The following is a 17,252-nucleotide window of genomic DNA, read 5'->3' as shown; positions in this document are numbered from 1 at the left end:
AACGAAACAGGGTTAATCTCCTGGTAGATGTTCGATACCCTAATATTCAATAGAATTAGCAATGCAATACACATAGGTGGCACGTCTATCTTCTTTTATATCCTGGGTTGACTACAACTGACGTTCTGAGTTGTTAACGGTTGGTTTATCGGGTGAGAGCCGTCAGGTGCCGTCCGGTGATTGCAGTGGTCCCCGGGGCGACATCCAGCCAGTCAATCGAATGACACTGACCAGACTGAAATTCAGAACCACCCAAATCCGGATCACGGGTCGATGACACCGAAATCAGTGAGAGAGACAATATTAATATGTAAGCGTTCCCGTGCTCAGCCGCGATAAAAGGCACGAATTTGAATGCATTATGTATGTACATTTCCCACGATGATAATATGTTTGCATGCAGCATCCTACAGCATTTATTCAGGTGCTGCATCGACCTGTTTCATGTTCTGAAGAAATCTATTGGGTTTTGATGTAATTTGGCCTAATTGTTTGCGTGAGTTTAATCTATTGCTTTCTTTCTGGTTGCGACTTGCGTGTTTACGATTGTTTATCTAATTAATTGGTATGCGAGTACGGTAAGTTATCGCAATGACGATTAGATATCTTCGGCAATAAAGATGAAGATTTGTGACAAAAGAAATCATTTTTATTACAATTACCCTCAAACAAAAACAAACTTATGCAGCAGACCAGATCTAATAGAAATAGTAAGAATTGTTTCGTCATCGAGTGGAGAACACCTGCCCGACAGACGTCAGCCAAGTGAAATAGCAGTGTAACACAAAGCACCATTACATATGCCCGGAAAATGTGGCTCGTTTTCGGTGCAATCACCAGCATTTTATCCAGGCCAAGTGGCTTGCCTGGCCGTCTGCTGTGGGTTGACATAGCTCTACAATCTACATGCAGCCGAAATTTGTGCGGAGAGCGCCTGAGGGCAGCTTCAAATCAGATTGTCCGTCGCGCTGCCATCTTCTGTGGCTCATTGCCCGCTGGGCGGCGGCAGTGGCTGTATAGTGTGTGTCTGAGATTGGGTGTCGTATCGCTGTCTACGGCTCGTATATCCTACCGCACGGCTGTCTAGCTAGGGTTGTCTGAGGTCTGAGGTTGTCACCCTGCTGTCTGCTCCCTAGTGATATGTGACCGGAACTGTCTGCGATTGTCTGTCGTCGATAAGATTGTCTACCGCGCTGCTGTCTGTCTGTCGGTGTCTGTGATTTTCTGTCTATCTGTTTGTTTCCCTGTCCACCAAATGACGTGTGAGGGGCGGGTTTGGACGGCGGAGGCCCGGTCCCGACCGGCCGGTACATATTGACGGATGGCGCCGGAAGTGACCCAGCTGCCGCCGCTCTCACGGTCTGTCCGTCCGACAGACGCCAGGGTCAACCGGCGACACCGGACACCGCGGGTGCACGGCGCACGGCGACGGTAATGTGAGAGCCAGAGACAAATGACCGAAACGACGAGCTGAGCTGTGAGACTCGAGAGGAGGGAATATAAATATGAATGCTGGCTGCATCTCTTTTCTTTATGTTAGACGATTTATTGATGTTTTCCTTGGTATTTGCTTTTATCTTTTACTTCTAAGCCCAATCAAAACTGGCAACATTAAAAAAAATGGAAGCACGTAAATCCATTTGAAGCATGTTCAAATGTATTAAAAGTTGTTCAACACATTCCACGACAACCGGACTGCAATTTATCTTCCTGTGCGCTAACCGCCTGCAGCTTTTCTCACCGAAGTCTATCTGAGAGTAATCGGTCCACATATTTCACTGGAGGCGCGCCTCCACAGCCGGTCTGTGCTCAACTATCAGCGATTGTATGCTGCCAGCGCCGACAGGCCCACAACGTATTGGCACTGGCAGAGCTGCCCGCCGGCGGCGACGGCCTGCGTGATTGGCACAGACAGACGAGGATTGGAGTACGGGATACAGAAACGGGGACAAGGGATGCGGGAGCGACAAATGGGGCAAAGCGGCGGGGACGGATACGGAAACTCAAAGTTGAAAGGAAATTGGCTAGGGATGCGAAAGGGATGCGGAGGAGACACTTGGAAACGGAAGTTGGCAAGGGATGGGAAGGGATACGGGACGCGGAAACATGAAATGGGATATGGGAACAGGATACAGAACCGCGATGAAAGAATGGGATTCGGAAACAGCATAGGACGGGATACGAGAACAAGATGCAGCACCGGGCTACGGAAGTGGGATACGGAACGGGGCAGAGCCACAGGGTATGCGTAAAATAAATGAATAGCGTCTAAGCGTCAAATTAGATGTAATTGCATGATAACATACAAAAAGTCATAAAGAAAGAGTGAGTAGAACCGATGCATTTAAGAGATGAAGGAAAACAAAACATGCAATTATGAATGGTGAAGGAATGCTGGAGTGGGATCAGAAATACTCTAGCTAAGACGAGGCACAAACGCATGCAGGAGGAGATTATGCAGCATGTTGAAACGTAACGCGGGCATCTATATTCGTAGCCAATGCCAGCTAAGAGGACGGTAAGAGCCTACTGAATCATATAGTAGGATGTGGGGAGAGGACTAAACCGCGCTGTGGTCAAAGGTCGAGGGTGGATTCTCCGCAAAGCCATGAAGTACTGGTGGATCGATATCCCCGAGACAGCAGAACGGATAAATCCTGGACAGCAAATTTCCGACCGGCGCGGCGCGGGCGACCAGGTCAGTGGGGACACCGGGTGGCCGCGCTGTCAGCCCCACGCTCCACTTGTGCCGAGGTGACTGCGGCCGGCGGGGGCAGCCGGTCGCCGCGCCGCCCGTGTCAAGAGTCGCGACCTTTGAGTTATGATGCTGGCGTCCAGCTGTCAGGCGGAGATAGAGATGCCGGTGACCGGACGGCCGATTGCTGACACCAGACATGGTGGCGACATGGTGCGGCAAAGGCGTCTGTTGGTGTCATCAGCGGTATAAAGGCCGTAATACCGGGCATATATGCGTCACAACGAGCGGAGCTTAGTATTCATGGCGTGGTAATATGGACAGAGTGTTGCAGTCGTAGAACAAAGAGGTCAGTAATTGTGCTGGACGAACGGCAATACCCATGCATCATGCATTCTCTTGGCATACTCGCACATCACAAAAGACAGTCATATTGGAGCATAATTTTTGCCACGTCACCATAAATAATTCGAATGAATATAACTCTAGAATTGAAAATCTACGACAGCCCTAACACCAAATCAATATCTCTCGGGCGATAAGCAATGGGATTTCTGCTGGGTTGCGTATTGGGTGTCCAGAATTCCAATGACGGACCATGGCACTGGACTATCAGAGGGCAGACGATCGATATCCGACAGCTGACAGCCTGACAATTCAGCTGAGACCACAGACGCGGCAGCCTGTTGACATCGCACTATCGGGATTGAATCTGGCGTGTTGAACCACACCATGGCAACATGCCTTTTTGCATTTCTCACGGTTTTTGCGACTGTTTCTAACGACGGTTGGACGGTTGGCATATAATTTTCTTGGTATGTGACAATGCTTGTTCCAGATCATTTCAGTCAAGTTAACCCACGAGCCGCTGGGGGGGCATAAAGTTGCCCCCCTTTACGTTTTGTGAAATATCTCCGAAACCTGATGAGCTACGAACGTGAAACTTGGCATAGCTTCAAATGAATACCTAGGCAATGTTTGAGGAAAGTTTGGTGGTTGTAGTACCTAAGATGACGTCACAGTGACGTCAAAAAGTTTTGTCGTTTTCCGATATGGACCGTTTCTGATGACGCTGAGCATGAAACTCAACTGTAAATGAACTAGACAGTACCTGCTGTCATCCTAAAACATCTAACTACACTTCCATCTATGTAGTTTCTGACCAATAATCGACCCTTTATATTCGGTCCCAGATATCTGATGTATCGTGAGGAATATGAGAGTCGCAAATCTATAATTTCACTTATGACGTCACTGTGACGTCATTTCAAATGGGATCGACACCAAATTGGGACGCAACCTCGGCTAGGTATTCAGGAAGATGTGTGCAAAGTTTCGCTTCTCTATCTCTTCGCGTTGCGACGATATTGTCGCAGAAGTAAAGGGGGGGGCAACTATATGCCCCCCCCCCCAGCGGCCGGCGGGTGGCGCGGAGGCCCGGCGGCCGCCGGGTTAAATGAAAACTAGCATGGAACTAAATGCCTCAAGGAATACTGAATGCCATTTTCCTAAACTGAGCACAGCGCCAATAAGTGCCATTTTAACGTCGAGTTCGACCACATTCTCGGACGCCGATGTCGGCAATAGCTCACTGCCTTCGACTGCCCGTCGGTGCCGCCTTTGACACTAATTGTTTTCTCACTGACATTGGCCAAAACAATTAAGCTGCAGCTGCTGGGAAGGGCTGTGGTTAATAGAGTACGTGTTCTCGCGGCTCTGGCTCCCCGAGGGCGGCTGGAGCACGGTGCTGCTGGCAGGTGTCCCCCCTCCTCTCCCCCCGGACACTCATCTGCCCCAGGCTGTGTACACAGGACGAGAGTGGCTGCAAACAGCAGGGTTTGCGTCGGAACCTCCCACACGCCTGTACAAGAGCTGCAGCGCTGGAGAGCCGCCTGAACACGTGTTTGAGCACTTAATTAGCATCGTGTGATGAAGTGTTGTGTTTTTGTTGAGAGGATTTTAAGAAAAAGTTTCCTTTCAAGAATGCTACACAATCATGCAATGTTGAGTTCAAATATGTCATCTTTAGGCATCTGTACTGCCATTTAGCTAATTATGTGACAATGCGAAACAGTTATCCTAATGATTTGCGTTTTCATTTACAAACAAATATGCTTCGATACTTTAATCTTTAACATTGGATGAAAAAATATTTTGGTAATGGTATATAAGCATTATCATAACGATTAGTAGTATTAGGGATATGCTTAGAAGGGTCATATTTCATGTTCACAATTTCTTTTAGTGTCAGCCAACCTCTCCGACCCCATACTGTAAAAATGGTCTGTCTGTCATTCAGCCTAACCATCACTTCGAAGATAGGATGGCCTGCCTTCCCATAAGTTTAGGAAAATGAGCTACTAACTGGCCTGTTTCTTGTAAATCCCATGAGATTCAATTCGTCCGCTGAACAGCATCTATACTTCGACCCGTGATTCACTCACAGCTGACCTGCCCGCTGTTCAGCTGTTTTCCAGTCTATCGTTTCTAGTGGCCTGATGCTTGCCACTGGTATTTTCTATCATCGGGCACTTTTCAGCATGCTTCTCAGGTTCGGTGTTCGCCCGGCCGTCTATAACTAATCATTCTGTCATTCAGCTACTATTCAATCTGCATTTGTATGCGATCCAATTTGTTTGTCATTTTAATCTGAACTATCTGCTGTTCCAGTGACCCATGTTTGCCATTCTAAAATGACCTGTATTTTGTTCCGATCATAGCTTCATGTTCTGATTCTATTAACTTTCATGCTAATCTGCCTACAGTTTCATTCAGAATCGATCTTGTCCCGATCTGACCCATCTCCCGTTCCAATCTCATCTATCTTTTGTTCTAATCTGGCCTTCTGTCGTTCCTCTGTGAACTGTGCTCAGTTCCGATCTGGCCTGACCGCCGTTACGAGGGCAGGACCATCGGTCTGTCGGGCGGACGGGCCGCCGGCGCTCTAACCATCGATCGCCTCTGGGGTGCAGGCCGCGCGAGCTGCAGACCCTCTGACCGGCACTCGAGCGGTCACCCGGTGATGGCCAAACGGTCACTCGAGCGGTCACCCGGTGATGGCCAAACGGTCACTGAGCAGTCACTGAGCGGTCACCGAACAGAAGGTACCATGGGCGAAGTTCGGCAATCGGCGCAAAGGAGTACATCTGACAATGTGCCTTGTCCCGGTCCGGAGCCTCTCACCAACACTGATAATTTCCCTCCTCCATAAGAGACAGCCTATATGCCTACCGAGCTGAGGTCTGGTTACATTTCTGTCAGTCTGAGCGGTCAGTGCATGACGACACGGGCGAGTGACCGGGTGGAATCTGGCAGCTTGGATGGGCAGTGTCCGTTTTTTAGAGATAAAAATGAAATGTGTCTGCACGGAGAACATAGGCCCTGCTGAGCTGTGCAATGTGCATGTCACGGAGTCAATGAGGTGCTTTCAATTATGATTCGCACACTTTGTCTGATATAAATTACGCACGTATTTGAAACTCGACACTATCTGTTTCAACAGTCAACACAGGCAGCCCATTTACAATGCGTCGTTGTCGTTAATCCTTAATCGCATCACCCTCATTCTGAAAACGTTACATCCTGTCAGAGTGGAACCAATTCTTTACAGAACTGTTATCCACATCTCCAAACATCAAAGTCATTATCGTTGAGCATTAGCCACTTGACTGCTCATCGGGATGGTTGTCATTCAGTTGAACTCAACTCCTCTTCATCTCAATTTGCTGCTCCGCGCTATGTCCAAAGGTCGGCCCTTGGAACACGCGAACTGCTCAGGCTAGCTAAATTTCCTCCCACTCACAGCACTGGGAGGGTGCTTCGGAAGTTCACGGCAGACAAGTGCTTCATTATCTGCGGAAATTCTGCCAGCCTTGAGAAATTTCTCGCGGGAGTAGCCTGAGGCGGCTGGTGATGATTATACAGCCTAATAGCATGGGGTCATAGGGCGAGCTTCCGGTGCTAATATATGACGCAAACCAGCTTGTTAATGAAGCTGGGCAGCAATAACCGCAATACTTTGTGCCATGTAAGAGAAGGCAGAGACCTTCTGAGAGTTTATCTCAGGGTGCAGTTGGATTGTGCATGAACGGTGCAGAATGTTTACTTATTTATATTCTCCTCCTATTGCTACTTTCTATGAGACAATAATGATGTATCTACAGTCTACACCGCTAATAAGCCTCTCCTTCTGGTATCTGGGTGCATGGATATTCAAGTAAACAGGTCTGCCTGGCTGGTTGACATAATCCATGGATTAAATCGGTATACCTATTAAAAAAAAATATCAATGCGTTTAACTCAGCATACCACACTGTAAATCTTATGAAAATAGATCTTACTTATAACATTCCCAACAAAATAAGGAAACTGATCATCGCAAGTAACATAAGCGTTGCTAAGTGTTGGCTTCTTTTGCAAGTCTATCAAAATGTGTGTGAATGTGAAACATTTATTGTACTACAATCGAATTCCATCACGCAGCGGTTCAGTGATGGAATTGAGTCCCATTGTCTCATATTACGCTGTCAGTCGGAAATCTTCCTATAGGGACGCGACGAAGGCTTCACGTCTGCAGCTTTGACTGTTTGACTGCGGCCGTTGACGACAGCGACGTCCATTATTCACAGCACGATGAACAGGACTCTGGCTTCGAGCGACGGATGGCCGTTAGTATGTACATATAGCTGGGGGAGGGGCTGCCCGCTCGGGGCTGAGTCCCAGGGGCGACAGCCAAGCCGCGGCTTCATTCGGATAAAGAGTGCAGAACTTCATGTACGAGAACTTCAACTCGTATGATGAACGACTCTTGAATCATGCGTACTGTCATAGCTGCTAGACTCGTATAAAAGTCGCCAAAGACAAAGCCATCAAACCTTGCACTTGGCCCAACTCACGCTTCACTGATAACTCACGACCACCATTCTTCATCCAAGTTCACGGCTCATAAGCCACACAAATCTTAGATCTCGTCCCGAACTCAGGTCACCAACCTCGGACAAAGCATCACCGCGATCCATCCATAGGAACCCAGAACGAAATCCGCGAGCGGCATTCATGTTTCGTTGTATTTGGATTGGACTCTACATTGTACACTATTGCGCATGCAAGTTGTGCAACAGTGTTCGCCACGGGCCGGGCCAGCCCAACGGGCCATGGGCCGGGCTGGGCTACGGGCTGGGCCGGGCCTCCAAATATCATTAGTTAACGGGCTATGGACGGGCCGGGCCAAGAGCTTTGTGCACTATGGGTTTTGCGACTAATGTCAATTTAAGAAAATTTGGAAACTGATGCAAACAAAACCCACTGGGAAAATACAAAAACTAAACCAAATTTAAGCAATGTAAAAGAAAACCTACTTGATATTGAATTTTGGGAATCTTGAGAATTATCCAATATCACATCATGTCACACATAGGAGGGTTTTCATAAAAATTCCGCAACCAAAAAGATCAGAGAATCTCTAGCATCATTAGTTAGTTAATAAAAGTTAAAATGTAGTCATCAGAATAACTTACTTAGCATTACAACTCCAAAAACTAAGAAGCCACTCAACAATGATGGGCTACAGGGCTACATTAAGTTTAACACTTATATATGGCGATAGTGAGACAATTCCAACAGTCTTTTTTCCTTCACCGACGGCTTTTTAACGAACAGAGCCTTAAAAGGATACTCACAAAACACACTGTAAGTAACGAGGAGCTCTACAGAGTATTTCACGATGAAAGCTTCTTTAAATGTCCATAAATTTGTCAAAATAAATCACAACAAACCAGCCCCTTCTCAACAAAATTTGCAATCATGGCGGCGGCGCTATGTTTATGTGGCGGCATCTAGGTAGTATACACAACAGTATATCAAATAAATACGTTTTTTTAGTAAGTATCAAGGTGAAAAACAAAATTAAACAAATAAAAAACAAAACCTAAATCACGAAGTCTGAAAACTCGAACAAAAACAAAACAAAAACTTGATCATATATGTTTTATTATACAATTGGTCAGAATCGCTACCTGCCGCAGCTGCGATAATCAAGAAGTGTTCGCTCATTTTCGATTGATGGTGATGATGCGTAAAAGTCGCAAAAGTACCCAATGACATTTCAAGCTTACCATGTTTTCTGCTTACGCTGCTAGCGATATCCATATCTTGAAAAGAGCCTAACATAAAATAGCAAGGAAAGTAGCAGATAGTTGTCCACAGAGATTCGGTTGACACGTGGGCATGAATTGAAAATAGATTAAGTCAGTTTTGCTGATAAATGGATGGATTTTCTCTTTTTTTGGAAGACAGTGCTAAAGTTAGTGTCACCTATTTTGTATGCTTTCTCAGGCTTTTGATATTGCAGCATCTATGGAGTGAATTTAACAGCAAGGTCAATCCCAGACAGATTCATCAATTCCCATAAGTCAAGCTTTTTTTCTGCTGGTAAGTGCTGGGAAGTATAGAGTATGTTGCAAATACTTCCTTCAAGTATGCATTAGAGTCACCAATTATGAATGATAATGTTCACACACATGAGCTTGCAAGATAACTTTACTCATAGAATGTAGTTAATATAATCATGTAAACTTTTTATATGTGTGTAATCATGACCTAATTGACTGAGGTGCTTGCTGTTACTGTTAAAATTTGTGCCATAGGTACTTGAAATGATTATATTCATTGAAAAGAAGGGGGTCATGATTGCCATGTTAATATTCATGCAATTTGAATTGTTCTCAAAATAGTGTAATCAATCATGCTTATTATAGCAATAGACTAAGACAATAACTAGATTGCTATTTTTGACGGGCCGGGCCGGGCTGGGCTTGGAATATTTGCCAAGAGCGGGCTACGGGCTGGGCCGGGCTCTGAACCCAGGGCCCGGGCCGGGCTGGGCTGGGGATTTTGGGGCCCGTGGCGAACACTGTTGTGCAATGGGGAATCCCACAGCCGGAGAGAGCCGCAGCTCGGAGGAACGGACGCAGGGGTGGATTTATTTGTTTTTTATTGGGGTTGCACAACCCTGAAAGGGCGCCCAAAGCGGTTCCGAGGGGCGCAATAGTTCGGAAGTGGGCGCCACCAGGTACGGTCGTAAACTTGGCGTTGGGGGGGGGGGCGAATTGGCAAAGGGGCCCCTGTAGACCCTCGATGGGGGGAGGTGTGTTAGCTTAACCGCGCACCGCGGAGGGGGGGGGGCGAATATCCGCCCCCTCCCCCTGAAGTTTTTCGTAAGTAGCGGAAAACTTCTGACACCAGTATGAGACCCTTATATAAGCCCGGCGTAAGATCATTTAAGGCCAGTATTGAGATTGACCCTCACAAACCGGGTGAGACCTCGCACAGCAGTATGGGTCATTGAACTCCAACGTGGGTCTTACGAGACCTGCCTGAGCCATCAGAGGCCAGTGCGGGCCCGGGGTCATCAAAGGCCAGTGCGGGGTCGTCAAAGGCCAGTTCGGAACCTCTGAGGTGGTGTGAGCCCTTGAGGCCAGCGTTGGTCCTTGAGAGGTCAATGTGGGACCCCTTGACTGGTATGGGCCCTAAGAGACATGTGTGGTGCCAATGCGACCCAAAATAGACACAACTAACGACATCGGGCTCTCAGAGACTAGCAACGGCCCTTAAAAACCTGCACGGGCCAAACAGATCGACAGGGGCCCTCCGAGATCGGCAGAGAATAAGAAGATAGCGTGAGGCGCCTATGATGGGCAGGCCCGGGCTCTCAAAGACCTAAATGGAACTATCAGAGACCAGGGACCCTTGGCAGCAGACATGGGCCCTCAGAAACCGATGTGACACCGATATGGTAATAGACCTTAATGCCGGCCCGCTGCGACGAGATAACGGCCCTCAAATTCCGAAATTCCGACATGGGGACCAACAGAGACTGACAGGGAACCTTGGAGGACGGCATGAAACGCCAAAAGTTATTCCTTGGACCCCAGAGACTAAAGATGGGACTCTCAGAGTCTGGTGCGGGGCCCTCTGAGGCCTGTTTTGGGCCACCAGGGTCCGGTTCGGTCCATCAGATGCCGGTTATGGCCCTCAAAAGCCGGTTTGGGACCCTGAGTGGCCACTGGCCAGTACTGGCCCTCCAAAACCAGTTGGTCATCACAGGCCAGCCCAATATGATCCCTTACAGGCCAGTGTGGAGCTCTCGGAGGTCAATGTGGGCCCTCAGAGCCCAGTGCGAGGCACCCAAAGTTCATTCTTGAGCCCCCAGCGACCGGAGTGGGTTCATTAGAGGCTAGTGTGGGTCCCTCAGAGGAGCCCGATAAAAGCGACAGTAGGGCTCCCGCTTGCATTGTGTCTCGAACAAGACTGGTCCACATTCCAACCGCGCCCGCTGACCCCAGCCGTCGGCCCATGCGCCGGCGGGCAAGTCATCGCAGAGGCGGCTCCAGGGAGACAATCGAGCAGCACACTACCACAGGGCCCCTAAAGACCGTCATGGGTCCTCAGAGGCCGGCATAGAGCCTTCAGAAGCCAGTACGGGGCCCTCAGAGGCACCCAAGGGACAAGGGCCAGCCTAGGGTGTCAGTGACAGAAATGGGGTTATCAGCAGCCGGTGTGAGACATTTAGAGGCCGGTTTGGGACCCTCAGAGGCCAGTTTGGACCCTAAGAAGTCAGTTTAGGGCCCTCTGGGCTCTGAGACCAGTACAGGGCCTTCAAAGATCAGTTTGGAACCATTAGAGGCCGACGTGGGTCTTCAGAGGCCAGTGTGATTTCTACAGGCCAACGTGGAGCCCTCAGAGGTCAGTATGGGGCCCTAAAAGACCGGACAGAGCGTCCTCAAAAGCCAGGATGGGCCCTCAGAGGCCAATGTTGGTCCTAAGAGACCGGCATCGGGCCTTCAGAAGCCAGTACGGGCCCTCAGAAGTGCCCAAGGGTTAGTCTTTGTCCGCCAGAGACAGAAATTGGGCCATCCGAAGCCACGGTGTTGGGCCCTAGGAGGCCAGTTTGGGCCGTCAGAGACCAGTTTGGACCCTAAAAAGAACAGCTTGGGTCCGTACCAGCAGTGTGAGGCCCTCAGAGACCAGTACAGAGCCTTCAAAGGGCAGTTTGGAACCATCAGAGGCCGACGTGGGCCCTAACATGCCGGTGTGGTATCTTACAGGCCAGCGTGGAGCCCTCTGTTGCGATTCCAAGTTAAAGAAGGTATAAATACACCAGGCGGATGTATTTTTGATCGTCAGCAAAATGAACAACCATGGCAGGGCAGGGCTCCGACTCGGCCCAGTACAAACTCTGCACCAAGATACGCCTACTCGATGAAATGAGAGCCTCGTTCATGGCTCCCCAACCCGTGAATATCCTCCCTGAATAGGCGCGTTGCCGTATGAAATAGCGACCTTGCAAGGCACGCTCAAATGTTACGAACAGCTCCGTGAATATGCTCGCCGAACAGGCCGCTCAGACTAGTAAGGCTTACATATTCACGGCGCTGTGCTATCGGTGGTTGGGGCCAAAAAGCGAATGAGGAACGAGCCGGACAGACTCAGTCCCAGATTTAGACCCTCGAATGTATATGCGTCGCCGAGTAAGTCGACAGCAAGCCTCTCAGACGAGTCTGCCGACGTCCCCAGCAAACGCATATAACATTCGAGGTCCCAACGCACCAGCCGCGACAACAGACATTGCCCGACTGCCCTCCGCCGGCGCGCCCTCACCCGACCTCGCCTCACAATCACGTGGTCAGCAGCCGACCAATCACTGCACGAGTCCGCGCCGCACAGCCCCGCTCCAGCGAGAGATGCTGTGCCGCAATACAGCGGCCGCGCGTCGGCCGAGGAGAAATACGGGCGGCCGAGCCGACACAAGCGGGCGAAAAGACAACTAAATTGACTGAGTTCTAACACCCTCAGAGGTCAGTGTGGGGCCCTAAAAGACCAGCATGGGTCGGTGTTGGACCCCAGAGGTCAGCATAGGGCCCTCGGAGGCCGATGTGGACCCTTAGAGACCGGCATCGGGCCTTCAGAAGTCAGTACGGGCCCTCGGGGACACCCAAAGGCCAGTCTTGGGCCCCCAGAAAAAGAAATGAGGCCATTAGAGGCGTGGACCCCCAGAGACCAGTTTGGGAGCCCTCGAAACCAGTACAGGGCCCTCAAAGGCCAGTTTGGGGCCCTCAGAGGTCGATGCGGGCTCTTAGTGACCGGCACCCAAAGGTCAGTCCTGAAACCCAGAGACAGAAATGAGGCCATCAAGAGATCAGTGTGGGGCCCTCAAAGACCGGTTGGGGGACTCCTGATGCCGCTTTAGGGCCAGTGGAGGGCCCTGAGAGGTCGATGTGGGCCCTCATCGGTCAGGGTTGGCCCTTGAAGGCCACTGAAGCGCCCTCAGAAGTCAGGATACTCAAAGACCGGTATGGCGGCTGTCACATAATACCTGGCGTTGGTTTCTTGAGCCTCGTGACAATCGGGTAAGAGCCAGGGCCCTTACGCCCTTCGGGGCCCATCGGTTGTTTAAGGGAGCAAATTATATGATGGCCCCTGATTTGTCTTTGGGGGGCCATGGCCCTGATGCCCCCCTGCGACCTCCACTGGGCACCACCCCCACCGCCCACTGAGCGGTGAGCGGCGCAACAGGAATCGAAATCCACGATTTTTTTAACTGGTCATTTTTGCATGTCCGACAGCTCTATACGGCCTTGTGACAGCTCAAGCTCCTGAGAGGAGGGTAGTACCTACATTAGAGGGGGCGGCGATGGCATTTGCACTTGAGGCGGCAGCGCCTACACTTAGAGGGGGTGGCACCTACATACATTTCATGGGCAGCACCCTAACTTGAGGGGCGGCACCCACGCATGGGGGGGGGGCGGCATCTATCTACATGTGAGGGAAAGGCACCTTCATTTCAAGGGGTGGCACCTACACTTAGGGGGTGGCACCTACATTTGAGGGGGCGGCACTGCAACTAGGCCTTAGGGGGCGGCAACCTAGGGGGTGCCATCTACATTCGAAGGGACGGCACCTACATTTTATGGGATGACCGATGACACCTATGCATAAGTGGCCGGGGCCAACATTTGAGGGGGCGGCGCGGCACCTTCATTCGAGGGGGCGGCACCTGCATTCGAGGAGGGCCGGCACCTACATTCGAGGGGGCAGCACTAACATTTGAGGGGGCGGCACCTGCATTCAAGGAGGGCCGGCACCTACATTTGAGGGGGCGGCACTAACATTTGAGGGGGCGGCACCTACATTCGAAGAGGGCCGGCATCTACATTCGAGCGGGCGGCACTAACATTTGAGGGGGCGGCACCTACATTCGAGGAGGGCCGGCATCTACATTCGAGGGGGCGGCACTAACATGTGAGGGGGCGGCACCTACATTCAAGGGGCGGCATTTAGATACATTTGAGGGGGCGGCACCAACATTCGAGGAGGGCCGGCATCTACATTCGAGGGGGCGGCACTAACATTTGAGGGGGCGGCACCTGCATTCGAGGAGGGCCGGCACCTACATTCAAGGTAGCGGCACTAACATTTGAGGGGGCGGCACCTACATTCGAGGAGGGCCGGCATCTACATTCGAGGGGGCGGCACTAACATTTGAGGGGGTGGCACTTACATTCGAGGGGGCGGCACCTACATTCGAGGGGCGGCGTTTAGGTACATTTGAGGGGGCGGCACCAACATTCGAGGAGGGCTGGCATCTACATGCGAGGGGGCGGCACTAACATTTGAGGGGGCGGCACCTGCATTCGAGGAGGGCCGGCATCTACATTCGAGGGAGGGGATGGCACTAACATTTGAGGGGGCGGCACTTACATTCGAGGGGGCGGCACCTACATTCGAGGGGCGGCATTTAGGTACATTTGAGGGGCGGCACCAACATTCGAGGGGGTGGCACCTACATTCGAGGGGATGGCGCCTACATTTAATGGGCGGCGCCTACATTCGAGGGGGCGGCAGCCGGCACCTACATTCGAGGGGGCGGCACTTACATTTGAGGGGGCGGCACTTACATTTGAGGGGGCGGCACCTACATTCGAGGGGGCGGCACCTACATTCGAGGGGCGGTACTTACATTCGAGGGGGCGGCACCTACATTCGAGGGAGCGACACCTACATTTGAGGTCTGAGGAGGCGGCAACTACACTAGATAGTTGAGGGATGACTATTGCCTACATGATGGGTAGGGCTCTTTTGAAAGATGGTGCCATGTCAACGGGTGGCATAGAGTTTTGGGATGGCTCAGGGTTATGGGGGCGGCACCATTCGAGTCGCCCGCCGATTTATTTCAGTTGTAAAGTTGGGGTTGCACAAACCGATGTTGGGGTTGCACAATTCAAAGTTGGGGTTGCACGTGCAACCCCAACTTAATATAAAAATCCACCCCTGAACGGACGCGTTTCCGTGGGAAAAGACAGCCGGCGCCGCCGCCTCCGTCCGGCTAGGTAATTGGATAGTATGTATGTACGTGTGCTCGGAGCACGCTCGATCAACATAGCGCAGAGAGCAGACGGCGGTGGTTTGTCCGCCGTCTGTGACGCCCGCGGGCACATGCCGTACCGACTGTCCCGGACTCTAGTCCCACCATCTCACGTGTAATGCATATATTTTTTTTTTTTTGTAAATGACCTCAGTTTGAAGGTTTAGGCAAGATTGTAAAATTTTATGTATACTGTGCTTAGGTTAATCATCCCCGTTAAGCACGGACGATTCATCCGATGTTCGTTCAAAACATATTTGTTAAAGGGACTATCCCACCTTTAACATGGGGTTTGAGTTGAGATAGCCAAGTTTGCGGCGAGGTTCAGAAACCACTATCTATCTAGGTTGCAACCCCGCGGCCTCTTGGTGTTGAAGAAATTCGTTCCCTTCATTTGAAAATGGGCCTTGTACAAGGCCCTATCTTCAACATGGAGCGACCGTTAGTGTGACGTCACCTCGTTTAGTCATTCTGATTTAAATGGGTTTGTTCGTTGAAAAATTGCTTAAAACTTGGTCTGAACTTTGTTGTAGTGCCTACAGAGTAAAAAGAATCAGCTTTATGACAGTAATGTGGCCTGGGGAAGGAGGTAATTTTGGGCTGTGACGTCACATATTTGAAAGTTTGTGTTTGGAATATGGGAAGCCTAAGATGTTTAATGAAAAATAAATGCCAGAACCGTGTTCCTGGTCATCCAATCTATAAAGTCGGGCACAATTTAACTGGTTTTAACAACATTTTAGAAGGTGGGATAGTCCCTTTAATTTTGTCATCTGTCGAGCTGCCTATGCATGGTTAATTGAGCTAATGAGTTAGGGGGTGGGGAACTGTGGTGCTTTTAGCCAACAGATTGACAGTCATTCGGTTGGAAACAGATGGATCCAACGTGGCTCGGATTTCCCGCAAGCTCTTGAATGAGACGGAAAACATGGAGTGATATATTCCACTAAAACAAAGTTAATGAAATAACCGACGTAGCTGTGTTAACACAACATTATACTGATGTTGTTGAAATAAGAAATTTGTTTGATCTATATTTCATTATACAATGAGGGGCAATGCTTTCCAGCTGGACAGACTGTTTGTGCCTTAAAAGCTTAATATGCACCGGATGTCAGACGGTATTCAAAGGAAACATTCATAAATTTGCTTCATTCAACAGAGCTTATTTGGTATCTGTATCCGTCAATGAAATTGCATTCGTCAAAAATTTTACTGAGCCATGTTGCATTGTTAAGTGCAAAACTATAATTTACCGCTTGAAAGGGATCTGCCAGATCATACCAAACGCTAAATAAAAAAGTATGAAGATATCCTAATATATACGCCCGTCACTGGCACCCTAACGTTTGAAATCAAATGATGTTCAAAGAGCTCAGGGCAATGCACCCTGTTCCACTCACCTGTTCTGGCGATAAGGAAGAGGCCGATGACTGCCAGCGTGCGAGCAGCACGCGGCCTGTGTCGACTGTCACATAGCATGCCGACTGTAGTTCGTCACCACGAGCTGAACACCTATTGGGCGACCAGGTTGAACCAGCAGGAGCGCTCAGCACGCGTCAGCATACCCTGTAAAGATATAAAAGTGTCATTTTATGTCTGTGATGGAAAACAATAACATCTAAAATTTGCAAAAAAAAAAAAAACACCACAAAATGTGTTCCGGTCTTCAAAACTATTGCTCATATAGAGCATAGATAACATGATTCATGTTATCTATGTATAGTAGGTAAGAGGCGAGAAACCATAGCATGTGCATTGGATATGATGTTCGCATAAAACCCGATGAGAATAATATCTTTCATAGCTCGCTGACATAGCTACTCGCCATTGATGATAATTATTTTATTACGAAATGAGTCGGCAACGCGTTACACGATCCAACGTTATTCCACCGCGGTGGAATAACGTTGGATCGTGTAACGTGGTATAATAACTCCCGGTGCACCGGGAGCGGCCATTCCTGTCCAGCCAAACGCCTGGTATTTATGCTGTACCGCAATGCTTCTCAGCGCTACGGTACAGTATAACTACTTACGAAAGACTCGGCTGTGGCTTTCGAATGCTGCGCTTCCGTGGCTAGTGGAGGTCAAGGGACGACAGAAATAGTGCATCATTTACGCAAGCCTATTGGTA

General features: G+C 49.7%; 1 protein-coding gene across 2 annotated transcripts in view; it reads right to left on the bottom strand.

Moving 5' to 3' along the window:
- LOC122379849 (sushi, von Willebrand factor type A, EGF and pentraxin domain-containing protein 1-like) overlaps positions 1–17,252 on the bottom strand; it is a 111,389-nt gene that overhangs the window by 89,494 nt on the left and 4,643 nt on the right. For both annotated transcript variants that reach the window (XM_043362397.1, XM_043362398.1), the window contains exon 2: positions 16,520–16,685. In XM_043362397.1, coding sequence (XP_043218332.1) covers positions 16,520–16,598 — 79 coding nt within the window. In that variant the 5' untranslated portion in view covers positions 16,599–16,685. The remainder of the gene's footprint in view (positions 1–16,519; positions 16,686–17,252) is intronic.

This window comes from Amphibalanus amphitrite, unplaced genomic scaffold (genome assembly GCF_019059575.1).
Source record: "Amphibalanus amphitrite isolate SeventyFive unplaced genomic scaffold, NRLGWU_Aamphi_draft 000085F_arrow, whole genome shotgun sequence".
NCBI lineage: Eukaryota > Metazoa > Arthropoda > Thecostraca > Balanomorpha > Balanidae > Amphibalanus > Amphibalanus amphitrite.
Note: the sequence above shows the minus strand (reverse complement) of the source record. Positions and strands in the feature narration are given on the sequence as shown.